This window comes from Squalius cephalus (genome assembly GCF_949319135.1).
Source record: "Squalius cephalus genome assembly, chromosome: 2".
NCBI lineage: Eukaryota > Metazoa > Chordata > Actinopteri > Cypriniformes > Leuciscidae > Squalius > Squalius cephalus.
Genome location: NC_137123.1, coordinates 4,008,429 through 4,033,659, shown reverse-complemented (window position 1 = coordinate 4,033,659; position 25,231 = coordinate 4,008,429). Strand labels below are relative to the sequence as shown.

Here is a 25,231-nt window from a genome sequence, read left to right as displayed (position 1 = left end):
CTCATTTTTTTGTACATTTGGAGTGCTGTCAGTACAGAGAACAACGACAAAAATCGGTGTTGCCTACACCGTGTTATCCTCTTTTTAAAATTTGCACCCTGTTGACTTCAATGGGGCAAGTTTTAAACCTGCTTTTAGCCTCTTAACATCCTTGATGTGTCATCACAAGTGCCACGGTGTAGGCAATACCGATTTTTGTCGTTGTTCTCTGTACTGACAGCACTCCAAATTTACAAAAAAATGAGCTCAATGTTAAAATTGACCGGATTTCTCCTTTAAGTGAACACTGCTCAGTGTTTATATGGGCTCTTGACCCTGGCTGCTGTATCTGAGTTATAACAGCCAGAGGAACAAAGAGAAAAAGTGATCTGATAGTGTTGGTTGTGTTTTAACATAACAATTTTTTGACCTGAATCACTGAACTCATTTAGAGCCTATGATTTCTAGTTAGGTTAGGTTAGGTTTACTTTATTGATTATAGCAGCGATGTCCTTGTACAGCATAATATATTTAGCATTTTCAATGTGATCCAAAGGATTTCTTAAAAGTTGTTAGTGGCTAGGACGTTCCAATTAACCCCATTGCATGGGAGGCCCTGTCCCAAATGTCACACTAGTGGTCTTGTGAACTTACAATGGCTATGCAGCAGATTTCTAACCGACAGTAAAAGAGGCAACAAAGTGTGGATCGCAAGGGATTAGTGTTACATTTGGGCAAGCTGGTACCGCCAGCAATGACGCGGTACATCCGAGTGAACGAGACAGAGGGAGGTAAGCGAGAAAAGGGCATAGAAAATGAAGTAGACCTGAAATGAATGGGTCAGAAAAGGGAAATATCCAAAACAGTCTTGCAGTGTTTGTGTGCCGCCAGGAACAACGTTGAGAAACACCAGTCTAGTTTTAATAATCTAATGCATTTATAGCTTCGACAACTCTTCTCTGTCTGTCATCTCTGAGCATCTGCTTTCTCTTGGGTTTATTAATACAGTTTCCTTATGTAAGGCGTTCCTCCGTTAAAAAAGAACATTTTTTCTATCATTTTCAGCAGTTCTGTGGCCTGATCTCGATTATCTCTGTTCTCATTGTTGAATGCGTGATATCTGCCATAACACGTCAGAATTAGTTGCTGTAGATCTTTGCTTTTGCTGATGTATTCCTCTACAGGTTTACCCTTCAGTGCATCAGCGTGAGTGAACAGAATGATGGTGTACTTTACAGCATCTTCTCCAAAGTTCTTCTGAATCCATTTCACAGCATTTTTCTCCTCCTCTGTGAAAGTTACACCTAATCTCAAAACCAGCAGGAACGCGTGAGGACCAGGAGCAGACAGGTTGGTACACTCATATATTAAAGTTGGCAGGTTTCTATGAATAGCTGAAGTGTCTAACAGGCCGGGACAGTCAGTAACTGAGATCATTTGTCCAGCAAAGACTGCCACTTGTGTCTCACATCTCATTGTAACTGACACCATAGAGTTTTCCACTTTAAATGCATCTCTGCCCAAGATAGTGTTTCCTGCTGCGCTCTTTCCAGCTCCAGTTTTACCCATTAGAATGATCCTGAGATCTGTTACAATTAGGGAATTTAGTTATATTCAATAAAGTTGATTTTGCAACATATACTTTTATTTATGTATGACTTCAAGTATTTGACAAATATGAAATAAATATTGTGTAAATCACAAAACATCTTATATATTATGTCCATTGTCTGTATTATAACATAATAATATTCTATAATATAATACTCTGGCACACATATTTCAGAAAAAAATAATAGTTTTATAAATTGTATGCTGTAAAAATGAATACGCTATATCTACTCAATAAAATTGTGGCAACAGATTACAAGCGATATTATTAATTAAATTTAACAAATTAGAATTGAGTAAAAATTAATCAAATTAATTCCTTAAAAGTTAACCATTTAAAATGAGTAAAATTTACAGCAATTTTTTTTTTAAACAAAAATATCTGAATAGCAGACAGACGTCAAAGATGAATTAAGAACTCTTTATTTTTTATTGCCAACATTGAAGACACCTGATGTTAAGAAGCAGAATCACTGAAGGAGAAAACCATAAAAGTCACCGTTATGGTGATCAGTGTGTGTTTTAGTTGGGCTCTTGACCTTTAAATAATTGACTAGATTTTGTTTGGCTGCTGTACCCGAGTTATAACAGCCAGATGAACAAATAGAAAAGGTGATCTGATGGTTGTGTTTTAACATAATCATTATTTCACAATCATTTGACCTGAATCACTGAACTCATATAGGGATCTCCCAGTCACGTGACCCCTAGCCGCGTGTCAGCCAGTTTTACGGAATACATCCGTCAGCTACTCAGTGGCAATGGATCTATTATTAGGGGTGGGTAATATATATTATTAGTATATTATTATACTAATAATATAATTATTAGTATAATTATTTTATAATTAGCCTAAATATTGTAATACTTTGCGTAACAGTATTGATATAATTGCGTGTATAATATGGTGTAATAATATATTATTAGATATTGCAATACTTTGTGCTACAGTATTGATATAATTGCGTGTATAATATGGTGTAATAATATATTATTAGATATTGCAATACTTTGTGCTACAGTATTGTGATGAACGCTGGGGATTTGTCTTCCTGGTTTGGTTCGGCCCATCTGAAACTTTCTGCAGCACATTTCATTGATGGCCTGAAGGAAGAGATAATTGATCTCACCTGGAGTGAGGAGATTTAAGGAGAGTGAGAGAAGTGGAGAGGAGGCAGCACGGGACTGGCTTGTCGCGCTCGGGAAAGAAAGGGGGACGTTTTGTGTTGCTCGAGACCGTTAGGGTTTGTCCGGCAACGAAGATAGTTAGCTAGACCGACCTGTGTAGTTAGATAATAGTGGGGCTGGGGTGTAGGAGCGCTTGCCACATGTTCCAGGAACGGTTAAGAGCCGTGCTGTCCAAAGAGACCTCGTAAAGCCCAAAGACACTTTATAAGTTCTAAAGAGAGCTGTGACGGCCAAAGAGGACTAATTCAGGCCAGAACCAGTGATTAATTGCCGTGACTGTGAGGACGGGAACAACGCTGAGGAGAGCGCGTGCTGTTGTGGACTGCCTGGCACGGCTGATCCTTTCCCTAGACCCCGGGTCGGGGTCTTGTGTCATGGAAACGGGGAAGTGTTCTATATTTTAATTACCATTGTGAGCATGTATGAGTGAGTGTGTATGTTGTATTTTAAGATTTTGAGGTTTACGGCCATTATAATTCGTGTATGCTGGACTAGGGAGGGACGTGCTGATTTTCCACTTAAAAACCTGATTGCTGTGTGATCACGATTTATATTGTGCTGTGCTGGTCTGAGGTTAACCACTAGAGTGCAGTGGAGTGACGTGTTTGGAGTTTCACTTGTGTATCGCCGTTTGTCCTAGTGAGCGTACTGAGTTGATGTTTGATGAACTAAATGCTGTTTCATATAATGACTACTTTTCTAAATTGAACATTGTCAATAAAGTAATATTTTCCATTAAAGCCTGTGGTGTGGTGTACCCTCTGGCCTCCATTGAAATCTAATTAAACCTCTTAAAAGAAACCCCAGCTTAGAGGTTTATTACAGTATTGATATAATTGCGTGTATAATATGGTGTAATAATATATTATTAGATATTGCAATACTTTGTGCTACAGTATTGATATAATTGTGTGTATAATATAGTGTAATAATATATTATTAGATATTGCAATACTTTGCGCTACAGTATTGATATAATTGTGTGTATAATATGGTGTAATAATATATTATTAGATATTGCAATACTTTGCGCTACAGTATTGATATAATTGCGTGCGCAAAATATCTCAATACTGAACAGAATCGATTTTTTCCCCCACCACTATCTATTATTAGCACAGCGGCCGTCAGCTTCAGCTTCACGTCATGCCATCGCACTTATTAGCATCACAAAAAGTTATATACAAGTGGAAGATAAAGGAATTAGGAATCATAGATCCATATGAAGCCTGATGTGGCCGGCTAAGACAAGCTTATGTTATGTTGAATGCTTGGTAGTGCACACAAACATTGCGGATTTCTATGGCAACAGTGAATTTATAACATTTGATCCCGAACTCAGAGAAATCATTCATTAGCCTTCGAGGGGACAACTTACCTGATCCAAAATGAAGACTGCAAAGTGTGTTGCGTGTGTTGAGTTGGAAGCCAAACACCGCCATCAGCGTTTTGCTTATTTATTGCCGCCAACCATTTGTTTCTCCGTTTTGTTTCTTTTGGGATAGGCTACAGTATAAAGATATTCATTTTGTATGATCACGTATCTGATCGCATCCAACTGCACAGCATCGCTCGGGCATGATAGGAATATTTCGCGACGAGCTGTAGCATCACCGGTGGTTTAGCATTTTCTATTCCGTCAAGATGGCTGCTCCAAATGGTGTGACGTCACGCAGGACGTCCCAATAGATCTCAAATTCTGAGTTAGGTTGACTTTATTGATTACAGCAGTACTGCCATTGTACAGCATAATATTTTTTGCCTTTTCAATGAAATCCAAATGATCAAATCAATAAAAAAAATAAAAAAAACTTTTTTTTTTTGTATGTAGGCACACACAGACATCAAGAATTAGCATATGAATCTCAGTAATGGTGACAAACAGATCACCTCTGATCATAAGTTAATTATTTATTCATGCAGCAATGCATGATGGGAGCCATGAATGAGTTTTGATTGGTGGAACCCAGAATGCACTGCAACATGCTTTATAATTGTCACCACTGTTGAAATTCACAGGCTGATTATTGATGTGTCTGTGTCTAAAAACTAAAAAAAATATTTTTTTTGTATGCGAAAATTTTTTACGAAATTATTTTGATTATATTGTAAAAGTTAAAAATATTATGCTGTACTAGGACAGTGCTGCTATAATTATTAAAGTAAACCTAACTCATAAATTGGGCTCCATATGAGGTTCAGTGATTCAGGTTAAATGATTGTGAAATAATGATTATGTTAAAACACAGCCAACACCATCAGATCACCTTTTCTCTTTGTTCATCTGGCTGTTATAACTCATGTACAGCAGCCACACAAAATCTAAAGTTAATGATTTAAGGGTCAAGAGCACAACTAAAACAAACACTGATCACCATAACGGTGACTTTTATGGTTTTCTCCTTCAGTGATTCTGCTTGTTAACGTCAGGTGTCTTCAATGTTGGCAATGAAAAATAAAGAGTTCTTAATTCATCTTTGACGTCTGTCTGCTATTCAGATATTTTTGTTTAAATGTTTTTTTTTTTTTTTTTTCCTGTTAATTTTACTCATTTTAAATGGTTAACTTTTAAGGAATTAATTTGATTAATTATTACTCAATTCTAAATTTGTTAAATTTTAATTTAATTTATTTTAGATATAGCGCATTCATTTTTACTCTTTCCATTAATCAAGTTAGGTTTTTAATACAGAGCAATGAATCATCTACGTATCAAAAAAATTATCAAAAGAATTTTGAAAAGAAATGTAACACACATTGGCCAATATATTTTGGGTGTGATGAATAATAATTATATCTGGCATATATCTTGTGAGAGAAATGTCTAATTTTCACACAAAATAAATTAGTGTAGTTGGAAAACAGGACGTTTTGGGGACACCTGCCAATTTCCTTCATTCTAGGGGTCATTATAAGTAAAGAAAGACTTTTGAACTGTTGGCATTTCCTGAAAAAAACTATACCAACAGCACCAGCAGTTTACTGTATGTTCCTTCAAATTTAGCATTTTCTCCACTATACTCTAAACAGTTTGGTCACCAGTAATTGCATTTTGTTGCTAAATTTTATAATAATTTAAAAGGCACAAAATTAGTCACGTCAAGCTTATTTTGTACTCTTCTGAGTGATATTGTTGACACTCTTGTTTACTTTGTTTTGTCTACTGATACAGAAGAACAGCATTATAATAAATGTTGTGTTGGAAGGTTTTAGCTCACCTGGACGTTTACCTGCCATTTCTAAATTTGTCCCGTGTTTGAGTCTCCACCTGTAGAATACATCAATGAACTGTTGTTAATGTGGTTTCCGCTTCTGATTTAACAGCAAATGTCTGGCATTTACAGAGTCAAAATGACGTGTTTTTAATAACATGTCATGATTTTTTGGTTACCTCGTATATTTCTCAAATGTTGTGGTAAGAATTGTTTTAACCAAATCAACACAGCTGAGGACTCATTAATGAAGCAAAGTGAAACTATCTTCACATTTGTGGCAGCCTCTGTCCAACTGTCAGGTGACTACCTGAGCAAGGTTTGTGATTGGACAAAGGTAACATGGGGTCAAAGCAGTTTATCTGAGTTAAAAATATTGTTAAAATAATATTTATATATTATTGATTAGTATTCAAACACAAGTTTTGGTGGGTGGATGTGTGTGTGGAGGGGGGGGGGGTTGTTTATGAAAAATATATCATTTTAAAATACAATTTTAACCATTCTAATATGATTTTTAATATTTTAGAATACAAATCTAAATTATTAATTGTTTTATTCTTTTAAAAATGTAAATCTTTATTTTGATACCTATGAGTGCATATTGTATTGCATCAGTAAAATAATGTTTTGGTTAAAAAATAACATATTGGTTCATTTAGGATCTTTAAGCAGCTTTAATAAACATGTCTTAGAAAAAAACATTACTGATGTGCTTCTTGAGACAAAACAACGACACTGACATATTTTCATTTTTTTCTTTCAGTTACAACAGCTCAAACCCAGCTAACAGACTTTTGTTAGAACGTTCTCCAAATATTCAGTGTTGGTTCTGGGAATGTGAAACGTTTTCTTGACATTAGAGGAATGTGTTTTAAAAGGTATAATGTTCCTCAAACGTTCTTTCAACTTTTCAACTTAATTTTGATTTAAAATTCAGCATTATAGGAACGTTGATTTGTGACATTCTAAGAACATAAAAATGTCCAGTGTCCTTAATGTTACTAGAATGTTAATTAAAGGTTAGTGTGATGTTCCTGAAACATTCTTTCAATCATCTTTCGAAAGAGTAATAAGAACACAAACTACAACTTTATTCAGACAGTCTTAGATGAACTGAAGATAAAAGACATTAACTCTCTTAAGATCTGATTAAACTCCACAAACAGCATTACCAGCTTCACTTATTACTAACCAGACTGACTTTATGTCTGTCACACGTCTACAGAAGATCTTATTGAGAATTAACAGAGGTTTAGATGTTGATGTCTTATTGAAAATGTTTGGTTTGAGGTCACCATCATGGAGATCAGTGTTTGCTTTAGTTGGGCTCTTGATCCTTGACTTTTGTCAAGTTTTATCAGCAATTGCAGGTGTTTATGAAGAACATTTCTGCATTAAGAAAGCAGATCCACATGTCTGTTTTACTATAATTGATGACTTAAGGGATTTAATAAAAATGATTGAAAAATATGATATGTAACAACATTATTGTGTTTCACATGCTGACTGTTGATTTCTGTGAATGCATATTAAAACACTGAATTTGTTGAGTTCTGTTTAAAATTCATTTTGGGTCATTTATACACTCACAGACATCCTGTATATGAAACACAACAATGGTGACATTCTTCATGCCAGCATACAAAACACATTCATGGCTCCCAGCATGCATTGCGGCATGAATAAATTATGCAGCTGAATTATTTTTTGATTGTGTAATAGCAATTTTTAACCTTACTGGGAAAAACAGCATCAACAGGTGTAAGAAACATTCAAGAGGCAAAATTGTAATAAAGAAGGAAAGGCTTTATTCACCGAGGATTCATTACAGAGCCGCAGCCACCCAGCTTGTAAGCAAAAATCCTGAAAACATAATAAAACTGAGACATTTTATACAGGTTTCTAACATCTTGACCACACCTACTTAGGTTTCTGTAACTTTCCAAAAGATACCCCCTATCTTCAACTGGCCTGGACTGGTTTTCTACCCCCCCTGAGCAGGTCACACTGTTCTTTGTCCCTGAGAAGCCAAAAGGCCTTCATTTATGACCTAAATTGCCTCCTGCTAGATTGTCTCCTGCTTCCCCTAAGGGGAGGGCATGGGACCCCATGTTTATTGTTTAAACGACCCCTGTATTTTCCTGGCCGGATCCTTTCTCGTGCCCAGGTGTAAGTATTTTATTTATTACCCTGTCTTCCTGTCCCTTCTTCAACTGTTAGAAAACCCTCACACAAGCACATGGTCAGATGCTACTACGCATAGTTAAATGAAATCAACAAGTTTAAATGAATAAACACAAGAACAATGAATTTTTCATTAACAATTGTCACCATTATTGAGGTTTGTATGACGAGTGCTGATGTCTAAGTGTGTCGTTTTAAACTTTTTAATAGTTTTGGACAATCTTACATACATTTCTTCAGTTACAATTGATTTTTAGTACATTAATTGAGTTCATTACCTCCTTCTCAAATTACTTTTAAGTTCCAAAACTGAGCATAACTTCAGTGTAAGCAATTGTTTAATAGGCGTTCTTTGTAATTAAAACAGACATGTCTGGTTAGTAGTACTGTTTGTGGAGTAACACCAATTCTTCAGCTGCGATGATGTCATGTTCTCCTTCAGCTGCGATGATGTCATGTTCTCCTTCAGCTGCGATGATGTCATGTTCTCCTTCAGCTGCGATGATGTCATGTTCTCCTTCAGCTGCGATGATGTCATGTTCTCCTTCAGCTGCGATGATGTCATGTTCTCCTTCAGCTGCGGTGATGTCATGTTCTCCTCCAGCTGTGTTGACGGTTTCTTCTGTAGATGCAACATTTCCTGCAACTGGGACTTCTCCTGCAGCGGCAGTGACAGAAAATTAAAATACCAAATACAAAATCCACATAAAACTAAAACTATAAATGCACAAAGAATTATATTTCTTTTTATATTTGTCTCCTTTGTGGTCATTTCTATTGTTTTGAACATCTCAAGTTGCAGTTGAGTTGTTCTGAACATCTCAAGAGTGTAATGATTCATTTCATTTTCCTCCATCATTGCATCAATCTTGTTCATCAGTTCTGTGACCTGCTCTTGACTCTTTCTGTCCTCATTGTTGAAGGAGTGATATCTGCCACCACAGCTGTCAACGATTTCCTTTAAATTGTTGCTGTTATTGATGTACTCGTCCACAGGCTTTCCCTTCAGCTGATCAGCGTGAGTGAACAGAATGATGGTACGACACAAAGCTTCTCTTCCAAAGTTCTCCTCAATACATTTCACTGCGTCTCTCTCCTCTTTTGTGAATCTCACACCCAGCTTTAGCACCAGCAGAAACACATGAGGACCAGGAGAAGACATTTCTACACACTTTTCTATTTCAGCCTTCAGTTGCTGTTCTGTCACAACTGTATTAAATAGTCCTGGAGTGTCAATTATAGAGACTGTCCTTCCACCCACTTTTCCTTCCTGTTTCTCACACAATTTACTGGCTGAATTTATAAAATCAACGACTTCAAATGCCTCTCTGCCCAGGATGGTGTTTCCTGTGGCACTTTTTCCTGATCCACTTTTACCCAGAAGAACAATCCTCAGATCACGCTCTACAAAGAAAAAAGAAAAAATATAAAAGTTTTTAAATGTACAAGCAAATTTACATTCATATCCGGTCAATGATAATGTAACTTGATCAATGAATGATTAACAGCAAGTGTTTGATTCAGTTAATTTCTAATTCAATGTAGTCAGTCATGCCAATAATGCTTATTGGTATTGCTTCAAATTTTATAATGGATATTTATGGATATTTAACATTTGTTGTTTTTTCTTTAGATTTTGTATAATATTCTACTCAAAATTCAATATTGGAGAATGATTTACGCTTTAAGACATTTGTTGTTGAAGAGGACTTTGTCATTTATTCTGCATGACTCTCTCTCTCCTTTTCTGCTGTCGTATCAGGTTTAGTCGAGTTGCAATGAGTCTGCAACATTATCAGTGATATATAAGCATTTACTGAAAAGAAATGCACAGTAATTACTGTTGATGATACTGACGTGTAATTATTATTATTATTATTTTTTGAAGTCTAGTCATATTCAAAGATTGATCTTTAAGTTAGACAATTAAAAAACAAACATGCTTTAAAATCAAAGGTTCAAACCTGAACACTGACTAAAATAACAAGAGTACTTTAAAATATCAGTTTTTCTATTCTATTTCTATTCATCAAGAGAATTTTTTTTTAATAATATTTTTATAGAACATTTTTCCTGCATAGACTTTTCTTTTAAACATCCCTGTGATGTTACAGCTGTCATGTAACTAAATAAACAGAAATGAACTGTATTAATAGATACAGACCTTTCTGTGTTGAAGTCATTGTTACTGTGTTGTCGTCACTCGGGTTTCTCCGCTGTCTTCTCTCTGAACTGCACAGAGTGAAAGTGCTGATGGCAGTCAAAACCTTCTGGTGAAAAACTCACTATGATCATGTGACTGCAGCTTCCTGAGACTGTTCAGTTTCTCTATTGATCTGATGATTATATGCTCACATTCATTATACTTTAAATTCTCAATCACACAAAATACACAGTGACCAATATGGCATCTTATACTTGTTTACTTGTAGTTACACAAATGTGGCAGATCTGTCCGTTTGTCCAATTGGGAAGAACCAAGCACCTTTTCCCCTCACAGACTTTGAATACACACAGCTAAAAACACCACTTGAGGGCGCTATAAACGTGCACTTGAGCAAACCTTGCCAGAAATCAATAAAGGGCACCTTGTTTTGAAACTAAATGAGAAAAGATGATGCAGAGACGCTACGTTTTCACCGTAGTACAGGCAAAATTCACCGTTTTGAACTCAATACTGAGTTATACGCGCTTACAAATCCTCTCATGATAACAAGCACAACGCGTAGACGTGGCCTAAATAAGAGATTCGTTGTGCAGTGTGTAGTTAGATTCATTGATTTTGACAGGTGTTTTCACATGACTGCTCTCTTTGGTTGCTTTGTGTAGTTATACACTCTAAAAAGAGATGTGTGAAAATTACATGTTGTGTAGAATTTAACACATAGGGCCCTGTTTTAACGATATAAGCACATGGTCTAAAGCACACGGCGCAAGTGCACTTATGGCGTGTCCGAATCCACTTTTGCTAGTTTAACGATGGGAAAAATGGTCGGTGCTCCCAGCGCATGGTCTAAAAGGGTCGTCTCTATTCTCTTAATGAGTAATGGGTGTGTTTTGTCTCTGTTCTCTTAATGAGCAATGGGTGTGTTTTGGGCGTAACGAGAAATAAACCAATCAGAGTCTCATCTCCCATTCCCTTCAAAAGCCAGTTGCGCTCGAGTCATGGCGGATTCACTATTTACATGACAGAATTTGCAAAAACTGAACGCGTCTCTAAAGTCAATGGAGCAAATAATATTGCCTCAAAATAGCAACGCGCCTGAACATGTCCGTGTAACGCTTCACAATTCAGTTTTCAGACCATACAATGCAAATACAAAAATGAATTTGAATTTAAAGTGTTCACCATCAACAATGGTGATAATCAACAAACTATTCATTTGAACAGATCAACTCTGAACATCACAAAAAGCATCTAAAATCACAAAACAAATCCAAAACAAAAACAACAGCAAAAATAAAAGCAAATAGTCGGAATATTCAGCTGCATAATTTATTCATGCCACAATGCATGCTGGGAGTCATGGATGGGTTTTGTACTATGGCGGCACCCAGCATGCATTGCGGCATGTAGCTTTTCATTTGTCACCAATTCTGAGATTCATGTGCTGATTCTTCATGTCTTTGGGTGTCTTTATGATACTATAGACTGTAAGATGTTGTACACAAATTAATTTTGAAGCAGTCTTGTTTTTCACGTCTCCTTTATAAAGCAATGTTTAAAAATAGGCCTATTTGATTATTATTATTTATTTATGATCTGAAATCCAGTAAATTTTGCTGTCATTGTCTTTTCTTATGTGAACACACATACCTCTGTTAAAATCTCAGAGAATACTTTAATGTTTAATGACTTTTAATGTAAAGTGTGGGAAAAACAAAGATATATGTTTGTTTTTTTAATATTAGTGAAAGATGTTCTTCAGAGAAGTTGAGATTTATTCTGTTGCTCTTGGTTTGCTTCTTCACTTTTCAATGTCGGTGTAAATCCAGGGCTTTTTTAGAGTAATGTCAGAGTTATCAACAGGCCTCCCTCAACTAATATACAGTATCACTTACATCTTAAATTTGTTTCTCACACAAAGCTGTCGTATTACTTCAGAAATATTACTCATCAATCATATGGACTTCCTCTATGGCACTTTGTGGAAATTATGAATTAAAATGGCAGATAAACCTTAATTTTAAAGAAAGTGCACAAAAGCAAATTTTATTGTAGTTTACTCTGAGACAAAAACTATAATTTTCAGAAACTAGCACCTTGAAACCCATTTTAAAAAGTTTTGTGTTTTCAGGCCCAGAACACTGTTGTTGTGTAAATGAACAGTGAAAAGGCATACAAAGATTTCAGTTTTTAGTTAAAAACTGCGTCATGTAAATGTCCCAAAAATGTATTGCTTTTTATGCTGTTGTATGACAGAAGACGGTAAACTTGCAATATCAGATCTTTATTTTCTGCGTTGAAAACAAACAATGAGGATTAAAGTTAAACAAAACATCTTTAAACATCTAAGCTAAACAAACTATATGCAACAAAAACAATACACACGAATGATTACACACTTTTATATCAATTCACGATGCTTTTCAGGGCTCCACATATAAGAGATACAGTGGATATTAAAAGTCTACACACTCCTGTTAAAACAGTGATGTAAAACATGAAACAAAGATAACTCAGTCAGAGCATTTGCACATTTAATGTAAAAAAATGACAACCAAAATTTAAATAAAGAGCTTATACAAAACATCAACGGGTTCTCGTTGTTGAAATGTGGATGGAATCGTGAATCAAAGTGTTTTTGCAAAATAAAAAATAGAGTGGGAAAATATTGCCATGTCAAGATGTGCCGAACTGATAAGACTCCCATCCAAACGGAGTCCTGTGGCATTGCATAGGTTGTAATTGTTACATTAAATATGCAAAAGTTCTGATATGATTTATCTTTTGTTTAAATTTTTACATAAAAAATGCACAGCTGTTTTAAAAGGGATGTGAAGACTTTCCATTTCAAGCGAACAGTTTTGTTGCTCAGTGTCCCAAACATTACGGCCTCATGTTTGGCTAAAAGAAAGAAACAATGAAGAGAAAAATAATGAGTAAGTGAATGAATATAGAAGAAACATACATATATATATATTATCTTTGTTATATGCTTAGTCTATAGACATTTGATATTCAGTGAATAGTGTGAAAAGCTCAGTTAAAACACTTACTGTTGCATTCTCATACACAGGTTCACTTAACTCCTCACCAGAAGCTTCACGTCTGCTATAATGATTTCTGGACTGACTCATCTTTTCCATAAAAAAAACAAAACAAAAAAACAGAATAGAATAGAGAGAAATTCATGAATAATGTCTTCCAACACCCACTAAATAAAAGTCACGACTACATTCAGGACTTCAATCTGAGTGCAGTTCATTTGCCTGATTAGTAAACTACTGATAACCAAATTCATTTTTCTCACCTGAGATTTGAGTGTGTCGTTTCTCTTTTTCATCCGCTTGCTTACCCTTGAAAACCAATTAATGTGATGTGATCAGATTTTTATTTGAAAACCTTTCAGTTTAGTTTGTCTAAACTATGGGATAATATTTAGCGTACATTTTAAAAAATATATGTTAGTACAAGTAACTGCAGTCAAATATTGCAAACATCTTACCCAATTAGCACCATAGTAATGATCACTGCAGCTCCACAAACCACTCCAATGGATATGTGTAATATCACCAAACATCCTATAGCTGAGACAAAAAGTATAACGTCCGAAAAGATTAATTTACTTCACTTTAGATTAGAATGAGTAATTTAAAGTGATAGTAAACACAAAATAAATAAAAAATCTGTCATCATTCACCCCGAAGTTGTTCCAAACCTGTATGAATTTCTTTGTTATGCTGAACACAGAAGAAGATAGAGTGAAGAAGGTGGGTAACAACCAGACAACGGTAGCCACTGACTTCCATAGTATGTAAAAAAAGTAATGTTTGGTTACCCACCGTCTTCACTCTATCGTCTTCTGTGTTCAGCATAACAAAGACATTCAGTTTAGAACAACTTGATGACATAATTTTAATTTTTGGGTGAACTATCACTTTAAGTTTATGAGCTGTTCACAGTTACAGCGTCTGATCTCTGAGATCCATGTTGATTGTGAGCCTGACAGTAGAAGCGTCCACTCTGTAGTGCACTGAAACTCTGTCCAGATCCAACAGCTGAGGTTTCATTCTCCTTAAAGGAACACGCCGACTTTCTGGGACTTTAGCAAACCTACCTCAGTCATCCCCCCCGACCCCATTCCAACACCACCCTTCTGCATCCAGGAGGATGAGGTGAGAACTACATTTAAAAAGGCTTAAAGGGTTACTTCAGGATTTAGCATTAAGCTTTGTATTAGTAGAAAACCTGTAGTATTTTCGAATTACCATGCTTTCCACCCTCATATCCCCCTGAGAGGAGAGATTTATGTATTTTTTGTCAGGAAAAAATCCTCCGATGACGCAAAAATCGTCATTTTGCGTCATCGGAGGATTTTCTGTCCAGAGGCTAAAGACTACAGCCAGTAGAAGGAGCTGTCCCGCATGTTTTCAGCCCGCCCATAGAGGGATCTCACTCACAGAATGTACACAGTGTCAGCCGTCTTTCTTTGGAAGCTAAGCTAACAAGCTCTTGTTCTGTGGAGAAAGCTGAATAGTAGGAGAAAGCTGAGTAGTAGGAGAAAGCTGAATAGTAGGAGAAAGCTGAATAGTAGGAGAAAGCTGAATAGTAGGAGAAAGCTAAGTAAGTAGGGGTTACCATCCTCCTTTTCCCGGACTTGTCCGGCCGTCGAGATCGTTCAAAATGTACGGGATTCGGCTTTTGCTTTCTGCGGTCGCCATTCATTGTTTACATGCACACCTTTTGTTTCAATCTAACTGAATTAATTCTGATCGGTGAATCTGAATGTAGTGTTTACATGAACGCTAAACAAGTGATCGGTTGATGTGCGTTTTAACATTGCTAAGAAAATTCCAGCTCCTCCAGACCCGGCGCGTCTCAGTAATGACGCAACCAGTCTCGTGCCGTTCTCCCGCGGCCGTCAGCCTCGTCCTGCTCGCCACAGTAAACATGATGAATGGCGACTGTAGAACGCAAAAGCCGAATCCCGGACATTTTGGGCGATCTCGAAATCCCAGGCAAACTCGTCACGGTAGCCTAACCTTGTTGTTTTCAACTGCGCTCTCTTACTGGTAGGCGTGGCTTGGGAGTGGCCTCCTAGGGCAGCGAAGCAAGTGCATTCTGGGAGTTGTTGTCTTTCATCCACATAAGCCAAAAATACATTTTCTGGCTTTTCTCAGTCTAGAAAGCTCCAAATTAAAAAATTTCTTCACATTTCTTCTACATAAATGACCTATTTTAAATACACATTCATCTTTCCAGAGGTGAAGTATCCCTTTACATTCCTAGGAACACACATTAGCAATAACCTGAAATGGACAACTAACACTAATCACATCATTGCAAAAGCTCAACAAAGACTTTACTTCCTCAGGCAGCTTAAAAAATACCAGATCAAACATCAGCTCCTTGTTCTGATCTATTCCCCTATCATCGAGTCCATCATTCCATCATCAATTACATGTCTACCAAACAAAGAAAAAACTACAGCAGACTGTCAACAAAGCATCCAAGATCATAGGGAAACCACTGCCCTCAGTCGAGTCCCTCTATACACATCGGATTGTAAAGCGTGCAAAGAAAATCATCTCCGACCCCTCACATCCAGCGCACCACCTCTTTCAGCTCCTTCCCTCAGGGAGGCGCTACAGCTCACTCTCTACCAAGACCAAACGCTTCACCAACAGCTTTTTCCCCATAGCCATCAGGACTCTGAACTCCTCTCTTTAGTTTAGTTTGTCCTCTCATACACTACGTATGGTCATTCACCCACTGTATCTTGTATTGTTACATGTTGTGAATTGTATTGTCTATTTGTTGTTTGTTATGTATGATGATGTAGAGCTTAAACATACTGCATCGAAAACAAATTCCACCGGCCATTGTCGTGTGGCTAAATAAACAATCTAATCTAATCTAATTCCTGTGAGGGTCTAAAAAATATTACCAAACTTATTGTGGCAAAGATCATGAACCATTTTTGTGCTACTAATATGTACTTATATCATCATCAACATACTGGAATGTTCTAGAGCATCTTGTGTTTTATCTTAAACTTACACATGACGTTTAAAGTCACAGCATCAGAGTATTTCTCCCCATGTTCATTGATGGACTTGCACTTGTATTCTCCACTGTCATCAGAGCTGATCTTTGAGATGTTGAAGATTCTTCCAGATCCTACAATCATTCCTCCTTTAATCCAGCTGATTTCTGCAGGAGGGTTTGAGTCACTGCTGCAACTCAGAGTCACTGAATCTCCCTCCACTATTACACCAGATGGACTCACCCCAACAAAAGTGTACTGTGGAGGATCTAGAAGAAAATGTGTTATTTTTAGTGTTTTTCTTTTTTTTTTTTTTTTTTTTTTGCAATTTAAAACAGTTTGTACTACAGTAGAGATTGTTTAAGAAACCATGTCATCACACTGTTTGAATTCTTAATGGTGCAATAAGTGTAGATCTATCTGTAAATTTGTGCTTCAGTGGCAAACTGTCCCGCAGTTTTGATTTGAGCTAGTCGCACAGTTAAATCTCTGGAGTTAAATTAACACTGCTCAGCGTTCATGTGGGATCCTCCAGCAGGGTGTTAAAAGTAACGTTGGATGAAAGTGTCTGCTGTATGAATAATTGTAAATCTAGCAAATGTATTTTCTTTGCTATAAGTGTAAATGGTGTTCATACTTCTGAAAGTCATACTGGGTGTATCTGATCATAATTATTAAAATCATAAATGGATGCTGCATCAATGGGACCTTAAAGGGACACTTCACCCATTTGCATTAAGCTTTGCATTGTTAGAAACCCAGTCATACTATTGAATGGTCATGCAACATTTTTTCATTTTCCCCCGAGACGAGAGAAATCTGTATTTACCTCTTTACACTTCCTCCTACAATGACGCAAAAATCGTCATTTTGCGTCATTGTAGGAGGAAGTGTAAGAGGGGGGGATTTCTGTTAAGACTACAAGCACTAGATCCACCCTTTCAAACCCGCCCATAGGGGGTTGGACCTAATGCGCTAACAGACCTATCACAGATCAGTGCGAGTGCGTTTGATTTCAACGGCAGAAACCTGCAGAAAACACTGCAGGGACGAAGAAAGCGGAGTAGTAGGGGTTACCATACTCTATTTCCCGGACATGTCCGGCCGTCGAGATCGACAAAAATGTCCGGGATTCAGCTTTTGCTTTCTGCGGTCGCCATCCATTGTTTACATGCTCACCTTTTGTTTCAATCTAACTGAATTCACCCCGATTGGTGAATCTGAATGTAATGTTTACATGAATGCTAAACAAGTGATCGGTTGATTTGCGTTTTAACATTGCTAAGAAAATACCCGCACCTCCGTGAGAGATAGCCCATGAGACCGGTGCATCTCACAGGCGCGCTCATCAGTAATCACAGTAATACAGGGAGCAGGACGAGGCTAGCGCCGCGGGAGAAAGACGCGAGGCCGGTGGCGTGATCGGTTGAAAGACGCGAGGCCGGTGGCGTGATCGGTTGATGTGTGTTTTAACATTGCTAAGAAAATACCTGCTCCTCCGTGCGAGATACGAGAACAGTGCCTCACAGGTGTCGGTCGTCAGTAATCACGCCACCGGCCTCGCGCCGTTCTCCCGCGCCCCTCAGCCTCGTCCTGCTCGCCACAGTGAACATGATGAATGGCGACTGTAGAACGCAAAAGCCGAATCCCGGACATTTTGGGCAAACTCGTCACGGAGACTCACTCGTAGCCTAGCCTTGCCTTGATGTTTTTGTTTTCAACTGCGCTCAGTGCGCTGTCTGACCGGTAGGCGTGGCTTGGGAGTGGCCTTGTAGGGCAGCGAAGCAAGTGCATTCTGGGAGTTGTTGTCTTTCATCCACATAAGCCAAAAATACATTTTCTGGCTTTTCTCAGTCTAGAAAGCTCCAAATTCAAAAATAATTTCACATTTCTTCTACATAAATGACCCACTTTCAATACACATTCATGTCTCCACGGGTGAAATGACCCTTTAATTGTCTCTATCCCTACCCCTACACCTACCCTTAACCCAAACCATTTTATTTCTCATACCATTTATACGGCAAAAATAGTTTTCGTGTGCATATGATACACACTTTATGGCGTGTAATACACATGCACTCCACACCCCTAATCCTACCCAAGGAGTTTACAGTGCGTTTCATTTGCACGCAAAAACAATTTTTGGCGTATAAATGGCAAGAGAAATAAAATTTGTGCTATAGATACGCACTTTCATGAGATTGTGTTGGTTGATCAGTAAAGGTGTCCTCAAATGCCCAGGAAAGGAGCTACTTGGTTTTGCAGTCGATGTGCAGAGCCTGTCCTTTAAACTTGGTCAGTCATGCAAAAAGCAGTTGTAAAAAGTCAGGCTGTGTGATGGTGGCAGTGGCTCGTACTTAGTGTAAATAGACACTCAAGATCTTTATTGACAAAATATATACATATTAAAATTCATACTCACACATGACATTGAGATAAACAGCAGGAGAGATGTGAGTGTGTCCGTCTACAGCACAGCTATATCTGCCTGAATCCTCTCTTCTGACTGGATTGAAGGAGAGTTTGTTACTGAATTTACTCTCAGTTAATATCTTCTGTGAGTTTCTGTACCAGATGAATGTTGCTCTGCCAGTCAGAGCGCAGCTGCTTTTACACGTCAGATTGACTGAATCTCCCTCTGTCACTCTCTCAGGAGTCTCGACATGAAGATCTGAACACAACACACACATTATATCTAATGCTGCTGTCATACACTGATTATTATTCAACATAATGCACAGAAGAAGAGATAAACCTCATCAAAGTCACCTGTGACAGTAAGAGTCACTCCTGGTTTACCAATCCATCTTCCTCCTGTTATATCAGTGATGAATCTGAAATAGTACATGTGGTCATCCTTCTGTGTCACATGACTCAGTTTGACGGTGCAGTTCTGCTGTTTATCTCCCAGATACTGAAGCCTCTGACTGTATTCAGTGTCATTAGACAGATCTGGAGGATTTACATCATCTGCAGGGCCTTTGGTCCAGAACACTTTCTCGATCTGATGTCCAGTAGGGTATGTATAAGTGCATCTCATTATCACTGTTGAGTCCTTTACTGCACAGATGCGTGAAGGACTGTAACTCACACCCCAATCATCACTAGAAACCCCTGAAACACAGAATTCAGACTGAACGAATTAGCTTTAGCTTGTGCATCAAAGATACCGGAAAAACATCTGTACACAAATTGCAAAATCCTTTGAGAGTTTCTTAAGTGTTGAAGCCACTCACCGTGAATCATGAGCAGAAAGATCATAGAAAGAGGAGCCATTCTTCTGACTGACATCAGCATAGCAACACCTACAACAAAAGCACAGTGGCTCATTTTTATTGTACTGAAGTTGTTTTATTCTCTCATTGTGCTTTTAAACCCCTGGGGTCGGCTATCGCGCCGGCGCGAATTCTTGTTTTTCGTTTTTTTCCGTATGAGTGCAAAAAAAAAAAAATTAAAAAAAAATATATATTTTTTATCTTATATGCTTGTGTTATAAATCAATCGATCCTGTTTAGTGTGTATTTTTTTTTTGTGTATGCTCATAATAAAAACAAAGTGTTGTGCTTTTCGCTAAATAAAGAAAAATAAACATGATGCGAGTTCTGCCTACTCTCCGTCAGTGAAGTCAATTCTGAAATGCGTCCGAAAATGAACTGTAACTCAGCGAATACTCAGTCAAACAGGCATACAGTCACACAGGCATGAAGCTTGAATTATCTTCTTTTAAATGAAGTAATTTTTATAAAAAACAAATATTCACAGTTTATATAATATGTATGTAAAGAGAGAGATGTCAGTCGTTCTCATCTCAGCTAATTAAGTTTTAATGTGACTCTGCCTACGGAGACCGCGCTATTCAAACGCAAATGTGAGGCGATCCATACAAACCTGTGAAACGCCCACATCAGCTGGATAAGGCCGGTGAAACACTGGATGTGTGGCGTAAGCGTCTCAGCTGCGTGGCGTGTCCGTTTTTATTTCGGCTCCCATGTTAACAGTTTAGAGTTTGCATACTGCCTGTGTGAGACGCGCGTGTAACCGATGTTAGGGCCGAGGGACAATTACCACACTCCGGAGGAGCAGACACCAGAGGCGGACAACAGAATGACTTTGGAAGGTAAGTTTTTCTTTTTATTAATTTAAAACAATAAAAACAGTGCTGAGAATGTTCGGGGCTGGAACCTGGTTTGGGAAGAGGATATTCCTCTTCTCTCTGGCTCGTAGGTGGGACAATGGCTTCTTCTCGTCTTTTCGACTCGTCAGAAAAGTGCTTGTGGGACAGACAGTAATTTCTTCTCGTTTCTCCGACTCGTCAGAATGTGCTTATAGGACGGACAGAGGCTTCTTCTCGCCTTCAGCTTTCCCCCACAGACAGAGCAGGTAAGTATTCGGCTCGTGAAGATGTTCTTAGGGCAGCCGATCGGATGACAGCAACTTCCTCACCTCTTCTCTTCGGAGGGACAGACAGTGACGGTGCTCAGACTCGGCTTGTGGACGTGTTCATGGAACAGCCGATCGGATGACAGCTGCTTCCTCACCTCTTCTGAGGGACAGACAGTGACGGTGCTCAGACTCGGCTTGTGGACGTGTTCGTGGAACAGCCGATCGAATGACAGCAACTTCCTCACCTCTTCGGAGGGACAGACAGTGACGGTGCTCAGACTCGGCTTGGGGACGTGTTCATGGAACAGCCGATCGAATGACAGCAACTTCCTCACCTCTTCTGAGGGACAGACAGTGACGGTGCTCAGATAATAACAAGTGAGACAGGACTGTGGTAATTTACCCGCCTTTGCTCTCGTTCCGTGCGCAGCAGAGCGGCGTCGTTAGGAGAGTTTGTGAGACTGGACCTTCATGGACGTGAGAGACAGTGCTCGTGGAGTGTGGTACTCGGGGTGCGTTGAGCTCTTTCCCTCCACACCATACACTCGAGTGGGAACCTGGACACAGCTTTAGACAGATCAATTTGAAGAAATCTTCACAGTCATAAGTCAATATTCATCCATCAAAGTTTCAGAGGAATCGCAGTCGTTTGATCTCACCACACTTGTGCATAAATTACTCTTGTAAATCTTCACACGTGTGCACTTCACTCTTTCAGACACTGCAAAAACTCACTTCATCTCCACAGTGATTAATCGACTCGTTTCTCTTCTCTCTGTAGGGTGGATGACTCGAGGAATAATGTTTTCAGAAGATCAGCATGAACACATCAGCGATCCTCCCAGCTGTCCCCGTTACTATGCTTCGTTCTGTCAACAAAATCACACACGCTGCCCGCAAACAAAGGTTAGTTGCACACTGGTGATGGTCAATCTTCAAATGTGGTCTTCTCAACGGGTAATCAAATGAAGAGTGCACTTAACTTTTCCTGCAGTGGTTTCCTCTCTCACTTCTGCCAGTCACTCTCCTTTTTGTTTTCCTTCTGTATAACTTTCTCACTTACTTCATCGCGTTGCTGTTCGTGGTTTCTTCAGAAAACTCACCAAATGAGCATGCCTCGGGGAATCTCACAGTAGAACTCCGATCCGACATTAAACCTTCAGCCTTTTTATTTCACCGCCGCTGTCAGAACACACACTGCTGCCTGCCCAACATCCCACACTGCTCAAACACTCCGTTTTTATGCTCCTTTTCCTGAGCACATGCTTCAATGAAGCGCAGCTGATTTGATTCAGCTGGGGCTCGTTATGGCCAACACTCAACAGAGCCAGAATTAGAACCAATGAGGAATCTTTTTGGATTTGCCAGGTTTTCACCCGGTGACACGCGTCTCAGGCGCGGCACGAGCCGCGTGGAAAACGTGTGCATGCTAGAAATAGAACCGACGCCTATTTTTCACGCGACATGCAAGCGTCTTGGAAGCGTTTCCATGCAAAATTGAATAGGAAAATCTGTTTATTTGTCATTTTGACACGAATACATATTAATAAATGTCCTTTTGATGTTTAAAAGTGTCTAGGTTTTGACATAAATGCAAATATAAATGTAATTTTACAAAATATGATCGATTTTCAAATACTGCTGTATTGAATGAACAGCTTTTAGCAAACTCTATTGCTATACTGAGATGAGGAATATATACCGTATGTGTTTTGTCAAAAATAAAGTCATCAACTAACTAATGAATCCTTTACTTTGAAATACGTATGATAAAATGTATACTTTAGTTTTGAAAGACGTTGACTAGTTTTGAAAAGATTATAAAGTATGTATGTGCATGCATATATATATGTGTGTGTATATATGAAGAGTTCAGATGCAAAAGCCTCTAAATGCCATCTGAAATTTTCTCCTAGAATGATCATTTTTATGAAGCTTGTATATTTAAGTTAGCTATAGGTGACACACCTGAATGAATGGCTCATTAAGTATGCGGGCCCCATTGTCTCCTCAGGTGTGAACTACTAAATATGCATGATGCTGTTGGAGCGTTTACGCCCCATCCGCATATTGGCTTTCCAAACTAAAAGTGTTTCACAAAACTAAAATCAATGTATCGTTTTATGTGAATGATTAGGCAGGATGATTTTCATATCATTTTGAAGAAAAAACTCTAGGCGATGACATCCATTAGTCAAAAGTCTTATTGCCACATATTTAGTATGTGTTTTGTGGCCTTATTTCAGAAACTTTAAAGGAGCTGTATGTAAGATTGTGGCCAAAACTGGTACTGCAATCACTGTATCCCCTCCCCCTCCCCCCTGACTCGAGGTTGCCAGATATGTTGCAGGATCCAGCAGGAACGTAGGCTGCTACAAGGAGCTGCAGCTGTGGTAACTAGAGCAGAGCTGGCAACCCGGATGCCGAAACACTACTGACTTCGTGATTGGTAGATAGGCAGAGGGTGGAGCATCAGGCCAAAACACAAGATGACAACATCAACATCAGTTGAGGGCTGCAACTTCACTTTTTAAATGACAATATCCTGGCCGTACTACTGTTGTCAGTGATATAAGTATTTGAAATGAACATGATTTCTTAATGTCTAGTGACATATCAGGGCCATTTTATGATTAATTGAAATACATTTCTTACATACAGCTCCTTTAATGTTTAGTTTTTTCGATAACCATGCATAAACATTATTCTCTCAAAAATGAAAACATGTACATACATGTGGCTCACATACTATGGAAGTCCTGTTTGTGCTATATAGAGTGAATTTACACCTTTGCCATTAATATGTTTATAAGCAACTGAAAAAAGCACAAATGTCAGGGCATGTCAGAACATCTCAAGGACCCCAAAAACACCCCAGACCCCAGAGGGTTAATAATACCTAGTAAACATATTTGTAAATACTTTCTTGTTTCTCCTGTAATTCTTGCCATCAAATTACTAATGATGCTTTCCTTGCTAAGATGCGAGGAAAGGAAGCCGAGGATTCAGAAATAAAAATAAGACGCTCCCCTACCCACATAGCAACATAGTTTCGGCCCACATCTGGCACACGTGAAAAGATGATCTGGCCCACATGCAGCGTGGAATGACGGCCCTTGGGCGGACCGCTCCTGTTTGCCAGATCTGGGCCACAAGCAGGCCATAGCAATGCCACATGTCAGCCAAGAGCAAAGAAATAAACCAGAACTGGATCTATCTGAGCCACAAAATCTGTGTATATTAAATATGGAGTCATCTCAGCCTTAATAAGCCTGTTAACAAGCAGAATCACTGAAAGAAAGAAGAGAACAGAAAAAGAGACGAGCAGAAACACAAGAACTACAACTGACTTCAGACACAGCCTCAGATGAAATCAACTGAAGAGAAAAGAAGACATTCAATCTGTGAAGATCTCAGCAGAGGAGGATTAAACAACTCCACAAACAGCATTACCAGCTTCACTATTACTAGGGCTGTGCGATATATATCGTGAGATTGTTATGCGCATCTCGTCAGTAAAGCCGGTTCCTTGATTAGTAGTAAATCGCCATCACCTGCTTTCAGATGAAGCGGCATTTACTACAAAGAGCCGTAATTAACTGACAAGCTGAGCCATATCGCATTAATATCGCGGACGTATCGCCAGCGATACTTAATGCGATATGGCTCAGCTTGTCAGTTAACTACGGCTCTTTCACAGCAAAAACTCCAGTGTTAAATTAACACTCCTGGGAGTGTATGAGTCCACACTCAAGAGTGTTTAAGTTAATGAGATAATTAAGTGATTAATTTAGTGATGATTGAACATTATTGAAGACACCTGATGTTAACAAGCAGAATCACTGAAGGAGAAAATCACAAATTGTAAGTTACCATTAAGGTGATGGGTGTTTGCTTTAGTTGGGCTCTAGACCATTATATGTGTACTTTAGATTTTATTTGGCTGCTGTATCTGAGTTATAACTGACAGATAAACAAAGAAAAAAAAAGTGATCTGATGGTGTAGGTTATATTATGACAATCATCATTTGATCTTGATCACTGAACTCATTCAAATCCTTCTTTCTGACTTCGATTTATGTTGTTGGTTAGTGAATCTGCATAAATGCCCAGCATTTTTGATATAATATAAAGGATTTCTTAAAAGTTGCTTAAAAAAAAAAATCATTCTTTTAGGCACACACAGATGTCAAGATTCAGTCTATGCATCTCAACAATGGTGAGGAGCAGGATATTCAATTAGGAAAAGTAAATTACATAGACAATTCAGATCATAATTTATTCATACCGCAATGCATGATGGGAGCCATTAATGAGTTGTGATTGGTGGCAGCCACTGCAACATGCTTTATTATTGTCACCATTGTTGAGATTCACAGGCTGATTATTGATGTCTGTGTTTTAAATGAATTTATCTGAATGTCTTTTGATCAGAACAATGTTTATTAAATATTTAGA

At 38.3% G+C, this 25,231-nt stretch overlaps 2 protein-coding genes across 2 annotated transcripts; both read right to left on the bottom strand.

The window, feature by feature from the left end:
• Nucleotides 1–978: 978 nt before the first annotated feature.
• On the bottom strand, nucleotides 979–11,367 carry LOC307154787 (GTPase IMAP family member 8-like; the record flags this gene model as incomplete). The annotated part of the gene is made up of 4 exons (XM_079864871.1): nucleotides 10,342–11,367; nucleotides 8,565–9,581; nucleotides 2,601–2,720; nucleotides 979–1,565 (listed from the first exon to the last, which is right to left on the bottom strand). Exons 1-4 carry the CDS (start codon nucleotides 10,358–10,360, stop codon nucleotides 979–981), a joined length of 1,743 nt encoding a protein of 580 aa, XP_079720997.1. The 5' UTR covers nucleotides 10,361–11,367.
• Nucleotides 11,368–12,609: 1,242 nt separating this feature from the next.
• LOC307154531 (B-cell receptor CD22-like) lies at nucleotides 12,610–19,498 on the bottom strand. The gene is made up of 7 exons (XM_079864545.1): nucleotides 19,160–19,498; nucleotides 18,813–19,061; nucleotides 16,402–16,656; nucleotides 13,847–13,928; nucleotides 13,652–13,697; nucleotides 13,398–13,478; nucleotides 12,610–13,245 (listed from the first exon to the last, which is right to left on the bottom strand). Exons 1-7 carry the CDS (start codon nucleotides 19,428–19,430, stop codon nucleotides 13,228–13,230), a joined length of 1,002 nt encoding a protein of 333 aa, XP_079720671.1. The 5' UTR covers nucleotides 19,431–19,498; the 3' UTR covers nucleotides 12,610–13,227.
• Between the last annotated feature and the right edge of the window lie 5,733 nt (nucleotides 19,499–25,231).

What these genes read in the sequence shown, in the direction of transcription:
- LOC307154531 (XM_079864545.1), bottom strand. Translation starts at nt 19,430, where the DNA reads ATGAGATGCACTTATACATACCCTACTGGACATCAGATCGAGAAAGTG. An exon ending in TGTTTATCTCAATGTCATGT is followed by an intron (nt 16,657 to 18,812) that starts GTGAGTATGAAT and finishes ATTTTCTTCTAG; the next exon opens with ATCCTCCACAGTACACTTTT. An exon ending in TGTGACTTTAAACGTCATGT is followed by an intron (nt 13,929 to 16,401) that starts GTAAGTTTAAGA and finishes TTTTTGTCTCAG; the next exon opens with CTATAGGATGTTTGGTGATA.